The 9894-nt window shown below is 41.4% G+C and overlaps 1 protein-coding gene across 1 annotated transcript; it reads right to left on the bottom strand.

Moving 5' to 3' along the window:
* Positions 1–5321: 5321 nt before the first annotated feature.
* LOC127254058 (uncharacterized) lies at positions 5322–5884 on the bottom strand. Its single transcript, XM_051278930.1, has 2 exons — positions 5667–5884; positions 5322–5493 (listed from the first exon to the last, which is right to left on the bottom strand). The coding sequence occupies exons 1-2, from the start codon at positions 5882–5884 to the stop codon at positions 5322–5324; spliced, it is 390 nt and encodes a 129-aa protein (XP_051134887.1).
* Positions 5885–9894: the final 4010 nt, after the last annotated feature.

Here is a 9894-nt window from a genome sequence, read left to right as displayed (position 1 = left end):
ATCATCATCTAAACTGGGGAATTCATCTCCTTCACCCTCAATAGTCATCCCTCCCAAATTTCCAAGCTCGCTCTCTCCCAACACTGTCTCTCCAACTCCAAGAACAGATTCATCCCCAAGATCATCACAGTCCATATCCATAAACTCCTCAAATATGTCATCATCACTACTGTTACTTCCACTACCCATTGTAAAGTCACTATCCTCACCATCTTCATCATTATCAAGACCAATCCCATTACAACCAAGATCTACGTAAATATCTATTTTTCTACTAATTAAAGATTCATAAGCTGCATCTTGGAACTCCTCGTCACTCTCTAATAGCTTTAAATTGTTACCAATTAGAGTGTAATACTTATTATACTCTGCAATGTTAACCCCAGTATTTCTCCCAAACAACTCCGTCAAGTCCTTAGTAAGTGTTCCAGCTAGCACGAAATCAAAATTCTTGATGGATCCCCTAACATACTTTGCTATTGGAGTGTGGTACAAGACTCCATCGAAATGTAAGCACACTGTCAAACGTGTGCTTTCGGGTTCTGCATAACACAAAAATTAGCATGAAACTTTCATATGACAATGGAGTGGGGGACCAAATTTGTATCAAATCGACGGAATCAAGGAATGGGGGACCAAAATAGAAGAATAAAATATTTCTAATGTAGGACCATGGTTTGAATCGAAACATTTGGAGTTTTCCGACAACGGTACCCCACAAGAAGAATATTATATGACATTAAAGCGAAAAATACTTACCATATAAAGGATGTGCCCCAAAGTCGATTCTTTTTCCCTTGATCTTGCCTTTGCCCTTATCCTCGTCGTTACTCATATCATCAAGAACAAAAAAAAAAGCACGGGAATGAACCTACGTTTGTTCCTCCGACAACAAAAGTCTTGAAGTCAGACCTTTTTTTGGAAGATTCGCGAGCGAGATAAACTCCCCAGATGAATGCAATCGGTTTTGGATGAAATTCCACCCCCTGAATGCGATCGATTTTCAGAAGTCCACTATCAATGAGTTAGGTAGGGGTTTTGTGGTGAGTTTGCAATTTGATCCCGTGTGAAATTGCAATTTAATCCCACAGGGGATCAAATTGCAAATTTAATTTATATATATAATTTAATATCTTAATATAATCACCCAATCAAACAATGCCGCGTGGATTTCGTACACGAGAGCGTGTGGTTCAACTGCCATGTGACAATGACATGCGACGGGAGGACGTGAATGGCGAGTTTTGTAAAAGGTGCGGGATATATTTTTCCAGGGTGATAGATTGATGACAAAAGTGATAATGAAGTATAGTTGCAGGATATTTATTGCAATTTACCCCAAAATGTTTTATACATTGATATATTTCAAATTTCAAATTAAATTTTAATTACATTATATGAATATATAAATTTAAATAAATAAAGAATATATATATATATATATTTTGAAACAAATAGAAAGTCACTGACCGAATTGATCGGATGAAAAGAGGAGACAAAAAAAATTGAATGAATTATATAAATAATTTTTTTAACAGTACAACCAACTAATTTAGAAAATATATATATATTTTTTAAAATATTTTATTATATTAAAGAAAAAGAATGAATCATATAAATATATATATTTCTTTATAAACGTGCAACGAACCAAATTTAAAAAATCTAATTTTGTTTTTCAAAATATTTTTTGTATTATACATTTTTTAGTTAATTTTTTCTGCATTATTAAAAAAAATTTCTCTACAAAATTATGTATATTGATATATTTTATATTTCGAATTAATTTTTAAAAATCACATTATATGAGTATAAATATATAAATTAAAATAAATAAAGAATATAAATTTAAATATTTTGAACCAAAAAGAAAGTGGCCGACTGAATTGGTCAGAAGAAAGAGGAGAGAAAGAAAGAGATGTGAATTATATAATATACTTTAGGAAGAAGAAAAAACGTTGACCGAATTAGTGTTATGGGAAAGAGAACGAGAGAAGAGAGAAAAAAAAAAGTGGCAGACTGAATTGATGGGATGGAATGATGAGAGGAAAAAAAAGAATGGATTATATAAATATATATTTTAAGGAGCCAACCCTAGGGAAGTCGGTTGGATCGGTCGATGATAAGTCTTGATTTCGGTATATTTTATAAATTTTTTTATTTAATTAATTACTTATTTATATCGAGTTTGGTATAATTTATGTTAATTTATTCCAATAATTATATTTATTGTATTTTGTATTATACTACAAATTTATTTTACATTAAAAACATCGTATCAAAATCTATTTATATCATATCAAATTACTATTCAAATTCAACTTTTTATTATTAAAAAATTCAAACCGAAAAACTAAAACCCACGAAACAAACACACCCTTATAAATACTGCCCAATTCAAAGCCTGAAGTGATATATGTCCCAAAAATATTATAAAGTATTGCAAAGCACATCTTGGTTCCTAATTAAAGAGGAGTTATCTTTCCTTCCATCCTTTTGATTTCCACGAGATGAAAGGGATAAGCAGGGACAGATCTCTTTACTTGTCCTTGGAGTGTCATGATGAACACCGATGACGTTTTGTTGCATACAATTTGTTGAATGATTTTTTCAAAGTAAAATCTGAAAAGATTATCAAATTTGGATAAAAATTTATTTATAGAACAAAGTAGTAAAATAAAAATAAAGGATCACCCCCAACAGATAATTTGCACTTAATTCTTGTCTGATTGAAAATCCCCTATCTGAATTTTCCTGAATCATTAAATAATTCATAAGGAAACGTTTCAAAACGTCACTCGGTCAGTTACCGCAACCGCCATCAACCGCCCCACACATTAATCCCCAAATGACACTTATCTTAACCGTCCCACCAATCATTCCTGTTAGTTATCGAATTCAACTGCTCGTCCGATCACCCCCGTATTGTCCTGTCTCCTTAAACGGGCGGCTGACCAACCGACCGCCTAGCCGCCGATCCTTCCGCCCAGAGAAACCCTTGGCCCCTTAAACGGACTGTTAACCAACCGACCGCCACGAGAAACCCTTAGCCGTCTGATGGGCCCAGTGACGGGCCCACATCTTCTCTTATTTTGGGTCATTACCCTAATTATAAATTTTATACTCGACAACTTGCCCTGCCGCCATCTGACTTCCAAACGTCACTCCTCGATCGCTGCATGACAGGACGTTTGGGAGTCTACAACCTATGTAACAGTGCCGGCCTGACTCTGTTTCCTATCACATTTAAATACCCCATTCTGAAATCATTACCCATTATTTCCTTTAAAAACCCTTCCATCAACTTTGTTCATTTCATGCATCCATTATCGTGAGCCATTTCCAGAAAAACCTCCAATCTTCTTCGTTGTTGCTACCATCTCCTTTCTGCAACTCTCAATCCATGGCAACCCAATACGTACCTGCACTTCCTTTTGAGGGAACCAACCCGGAGGTATCTTTTGTTGCATCGAAGGTGCTGACTCCAACCATCCGCCCATACTGCACTACTCTTGAGGACTCCAGTCGGATGAGGGAGGTACTTGAAGCAGGGAACCCCCTTGCCATCAACAATTCAAACTACAATGCTGTTCGTATCAATGACAGCATCAAGACCCACCTGACCGATCCCAAGGACCGCTACCGCACCTGGTACAACAGAGTGGCGAAGCGCTTCCAGGAGCAGGGGAAGCGTCAACACATCGACCAGGCCATACTCCTTTCCACGCTTCCATTTCATTTGCACGAGAAGGTTCTCCTGGCGATGTCGGCCTTCTGGCACTCAGAGATGGGGGCCTTCTTTCTGCCAACAGGCTCTATTGGCCCGACCCTCATGGATGTGGCAATGATTGCCCATCTTCCCATTGTGGTGAGGACCCAGTGATGGGAGTCCTAGATGGGCAGGAGCCAGAAGCGGACCATCTGGGCTGGTCCTTAGCTGGAGTAAAAGAATGGGGCTGGACAAAATTTGCGACCGACCAGGAAGGGCCAGCAGGGACCCCCGTGACCGACCGCGAACATGTCCTTCGTCCTCTTCTGGCTATGTAGGTATGTCATAGTCTCCCCCTCCAAATGCGTCATTTCTTCTCATCTTGATCTGGCTATCCATTTAGCTTCAGGTCGTTTCTTTTCCCTTGGCACTCTTTTCCTTGCCAATCCTTTCAAAGGTCTTTCTAGGGTTAGCACCCACCTTGTAGATAGTGATAGTAAAAAATTAGATACCGCCGCGTCGGGCCCTTTTTGGTTCCTGGAACTTTGGTTCCGTCTTTACTTTCCTGACGCGTTCAAACTTGGTCGTCTACCCATCGCTCCAACACCCGACCATTCTTTGGGTTTAGTCCTTAATTGACTTTGCCTAGGTCACGGCCACCTCCAATCGTCCGACCCCATCATCTTTGCCATCCTAGCTGACGACCGCAGCAACTCCCGTTTTTATGTATATAGGAAGTATGCTTGCTATGCGGTCGGTCTCTTCTGGCCTTTTCCTGTGTCTTCACCCATGGCGAACCTGACCCTCTTCCTCATCCGACCTATTCTTTCTCCTGGTATTCTACTTTTAAACCCAGGTCTTTATTTGTTAGTAAAAAATTTGATAAAAAAGGCCAAAAATCATTTTATACTTTTAGTTATCAGCCCCAATTTTTGGCACGCCAATTCGGCTGCTGCCAAGGTTTACCTGGCCCCATCGCCCGTCCTGACCTAATACCTTAAAGCCCGGACGGGTGGGTCATTCCCGAACTGATTCCTTCTTACCTTACCCAACTAACCACTAACATAACTCCCAACTCTTACATTCCTTTCCATTCCTCTCCAGAAACCGTTGAGACCTTTCGCGAATGGTGGTCGGTCACGTGGGCCCTACTTGGCCCGGAAAAGGATTGGTTGCTGGGTGTTCTCCTGCCCCAGCCTGCCTTGATGTTAGGGGCGGCTCGAGCTGTAAGTGCCCGAAGAAAGAGAGCCGCCCTGGGTGCCGGATCAAGTGTTCCAAAGAGGAAGAGAAAAGCTTCCCAGATCCAAGCACTCCCGACTTCCGAAATAGACCAACAAGCCGCCAAGGACTACTTATTGGCTTGGATGCCAACAAGGATCCAGCCCCGTCTAGGTATGCTCAAAAGTCTTTAATCACCTTGATATTTCCTTAACTTTCTAACTTATATTCTTCTTCATATCAGGTCCGACATCGGCAACACCAACTGAACAACCGACTCCAGCCCCGGCCGACCAACCAAACCTGCCAGCTAATCAGCCCCAAGTAAATGACTCGTATTACCATTTTTCCTTTTCTTCATAACTAGTCATGTACTGACTAGTGTTATTTCACCTTAGGCCCTTCCCATCCGAGTCCACACACCGATGCTTGCTTTGCCGATGATCAGTCGGGAGGGGGACCCGACTAGGAGGCAATCCCTTCCCTCTCTGCCGGTGAGTGGTCGGGAAGGGGCCCTGACGAGGAGGCAATCTTTGTCAGCACCTCCCAGAGATCCAGTAAATTTTCTAAACACCCAACACTTAACCACTTTACTCACCATACTTAGAATAGATATCTAATATATTTATTGCAGACGCCACCACCAACCGAACCGGAGGTAACAGAAGCTTCGACAGATAGCGAGGCAACTGCTGCCTCGAAGGCCTTACTGCCAGCATAAATTGCAGAATCTTCTTACCTAAGTGAAGAGCCAACCGCCCTTGCTGCAGCCGCCGCCGTTGCAGCCGCCCCTATCACAGCTGCTCCTATTGCAGCCGCCCCGGCTGCAGCCGTCCCGGTTGCAGCTGCTCCTGTTGCAGCTGCCCTGGCGGCAGCCGCCCCGGCTGCGGCCGTCCCGGTTGCAGCCATCCCACTACCGGAGGCGGCCAGGCGAGCAGCAGAGCCGTCTGTTGCCATCCGTCCGAGGGGTCCCCACTTGACGTAGAAGAAATTTCTTCTTCTGAGTCGGAGACCTCTGTTAACCTGGTAGGGTCTTCAAACCTTTCTTTCATCATTTTATATCAATTCTATTAAGCACTAAATACTTCATATTTTAACTTCAGGGCCTCAGGTCAGCACCGCAAAGACCTTTCTCAGTGGCCGAAGAGTCGGTAATTGCAGTGCCAACCGCCCGACCTTCCCGATCGATGGCAATCCTTGCACCCTCTATAACCACGGTCCGTCAGGAAGTAAGTAAAATCTCAAAAGTAATCCTTACCATTCATCCTCTCCATCAAACTTAAACATTTGAACTTCTTCTTAGGGACATTTTGACCTAGCCCCTTTGTCGGCCATTCCGATTCCGGCAGACATCCGAGCTACCTTCGCTCAGGCAGTCAACCGCCCCTTCTACAACTTGGGATCAGACTCCTTTGAGGGTCTCATTCAGGCGGTTGGTGGCCTATTATTTCAAAGTCCTTCGGCATCGACGGCCGCCCCAATTCTGCATCGGTTGATGGAGAGGTTAAGTGAGCTTCGAAACAAAATCCTACTCGCCCGACTCCTATCAGCCGAACCGTCCCAGCCGAGCTTAGATCAAACAAATCTTGAGGCTTCCTTGGCCAAAACCAGGGAATTCCTTCAGCAAGCCTCCGGACGGCTGGACGGCCTCCTCAATGCTAAAACTCAAATAGATGAGTCAATCCAAAAGAATGAGGAGGAATTAGAGGCGCTTCGTCAAGAGAACTCCATTATGGTGGGCCACGTGGCCGACGAGCAACGCCTGATTGAAAGATATCAGAAGAACGAGGCCGACTTGGATCAAGAATTGAAGATTCAAGCCCGGTCTCAATTCATCAAACAATATCAGGCGGCTGCTGACAACCGACGCCTATCCAGGGCTGAAGACAAATGGTCTCAGATAAAAATGGCCCTGGGGGCCCTTATGTAAATCTTTTATGTAAATTCTGACTTAGTAAAAAAATTTTGTTTTCCTATTGACAAGGATCACTTTCTATATTCCGAACCCCCAAGAGCCAAATTAACCTCACTTCCCTTATAAAAATCATCACCCTTTGTGATAAAACAAACAACTTAAAAAAAAAAAATCTGAAATTGGGACATACCTGAAGTATTAATTAAGATGTCACAACATCGGCCCCATATTCCTTCGAAAAACTGGGAAAGTGCCATTCAACCCTTCTTTGTGGGTAGCTATCATGTTTGTGGTCATGCCGAAGACTTGTTACATATACTCAACCAACTATATTTCAAATTCAGATTTTTCCAATGAGGAAGAAAAACCATTCATCGTGTTATTCGCATGATGGAAAATGTCCTGGGTGAATACGAAACTCTTCGTGACATCCTAAGCCGCCTTCCTGATATTGATCATCATATGGACTTAATTGAACATCATGTGAAAGCCATAGTTCCGGATCTTGGTTGGGATCACATATTTTCCAATCAACGCACAGTTTTTTCAAGACTACGCACAATTGTTGACCGTGAACGCCAAGCCATAACAAACATAAAAGCTCGTACAAATCATGATTTAGAAGAAATGCAAAATCAATGGGAACGATACCGACCTGATTTAGAAGACCTTCTTGATGAGGAACCAGAGTTAATTTCCAATCAGTAGGATGAAGATTCTGACTCAGAAGACGGAGGTCCCCCGCACATATCAATATCTCATAATGAATGAACCCTATCTTGGGTTCGAACCCTTTATGTTTGGTTTCTGAATAATATCTCTTGTTTTATGCATTCTTCTTATCTGAAAAGGCAGAAAAATACCTCTTCAGATCTCTAGCAATGATACAATCATGTACTCTTTTACCTTCTTGATTTATTATAATAAAGGCACCATTTCCGATTTCCTTATGAATAATAAATGGCCTTTCCCAGTTCGGAGACCATTTTCCTAATTGATCAATCTTCTTGTACGTAGGTAGGATGGTCTTCCAAATCAAATCTCCTTCTTGGAAAGTCCTATAAATGACATTCTTTCCGTAATACTTTGCCCTGATTCCATTCTGCCTTGCAATCTGATCGATTGCGTGGAGTCGGTTAACATCCAAATTTTCCAATTTCTGCAACATAACTTGTTGATATTTCTCAGTGAACTCTCTAGCAGTAAAACTTGTACGTCCTGAAGATACTTGAATTTCTTTTGGCAACACAGCATCCTGCCCAAAAGTAAGTTGATATGGTGAAAACCCCGTCGCCGAACTTATGCTATTTTTGTGTGCCCATAAGGCCTGAGGTAATAGCAAATGTAACTTTCTTGGATTCCTCTCAACCATTTTCTTTATGATTCCAATAATAATCTTATTGGTTGTCTCTTCCTGTCCATTATCTTGGGGATAATAAGGCGAAGAATGGTTTATCCGAATACCAAATTCTGCCAAGAAACTTATAAACTTTTCCCCAGTGAAAACTAAACCTTGATCAGTGGTTAAAGAATGCGGAATGCCATACCTATAGATGATCTGATTCAACACAAAATCGATTACCTCTTTTTTATCCACATTTTTGAAAGCAACCGCCTCTAGCCATTTGGTGAAATAGTCTGTTGCAACCAAAATAAAACAATGATGTTTGGATGAAAGAGGGTGTATTTTGCCAATGATGTCCATGGCCCAGGACTTGAAAGGCCACAGTTTTACCATAGCTTGTAATTCAATAACTGGCAAACGATTCAACTGTCCATGCTTTTGACATTTTTGACAGCCTCTTGCAATACAATCTTCGAAGATCTTTGGCCAGAAGAAACCCAAATGGTGAATAGCCTATCTCATATTAAAACCTGCTCAATGTGCTCCTCAGATCCCGTTAGGTACTTCTGTCATAACTTCCAAAGCTTGCTTAGACCCCAAACATCTTAAAAGTAATCCTTCAAATGTCATTTTATACAAGACCCCTTCTATCAATTGGAATCGTAAGGCCTTCAAACGTACCCCTATCGGCACATTTGCTCCTGGATTTTGTAGATACATGACAATTTATGTCCTCCAATCGGTCCCACCACCTGTTTCTGACTCGATCTCTGCACACATCTCTTTCGGAATCCCTTTACATGCCTTTTGAGCTAACTCATCTGCATGTTGATTCTCTTTTCTAGGAATGAACTCAATTATTACCTCTGAGATTTTTGATAACAATCGATATACAACATCCCTGTATTTGCGTAGATGAGGATAGTTGCAAACATATTGTTTGGTCACCTGATTGATTACCAGTTGAGAATCTCTCCTTATGACTATTGACTGAACATTCCTGGCTATTAAAGCTTCCAATCCCAGGATTAGAGCCTCATATTCTGCTGAATTGTGGGCCATAGCCTCTAATTGAAGCTCTAACTTGATCTTCTGGCCATCTGGTGCTTCTAACAAAACCCCTGCACCTGATCTATTTCCAGCAGTAGAACCATCGAAGAACATTGACCAAGTTCGGGTGCTTACATAAGATATGCACTCGATCTCTTCTTGATTGTCTCCTGAAAATTCTACCATAAAATATGCTATTACTTGACCTTTGACCGCCTTTAACGAAGAATATTGCAAAGCGAAAGGAGCCAATTTAATGGCCCATTTCATATGTCTGCCCTGCATGGTAGGTCTCTGCAAAATTAATTTGATAAGATCCACCTTTGAGATAACTTCTATTCTCCTAGGCAGCATATAATGCTCAAGTTTGGTGCATGCGAACACCAATGAGTAACACATTTTTTCTGGAATAGTATAATTTAATTCTGGTCCTGCAAGAGTCTTACTCAAATAATAAATTGCCTTCTTTTTACCATCATCACCATCCTGTGCTAGTAAGCAGCTGACCACTTCGTGTGTATTTGCCAAATAAAGCTTGAGGGGCCGACCTTCCTTATGAGGCATTAAGACTGGAGGTTGAACCAAGACTTGCTTTATAGCATCTAATGTTGTATGCTGGTGTGGTCCCCCCTCAAAACCGTCCGCCCCAGCTTTCAA

Source organism: Andrographis paniculata, unplaced genomic scaffold, assembly GCF_009805555.1.
Source record: "Andrographis paniculata isolate CXL003 unplaced genomic scaffold, ASM980555v1 Contig52END, whole genome shotgun sequence".
Taxonomy (NCBI): domain Eukaryota; kingdom Viridiplantae; phylum Streptophyta; class Magnoliopsida; order Lamiales; family Acanthaceae; genus Andrographis; species Andrographis paniculata.
The sequence above is the reverse complement of the archived record's forward strand: the minus strand, read 5'-3'. Positions and strand labels throughout refer to the sequence as shown.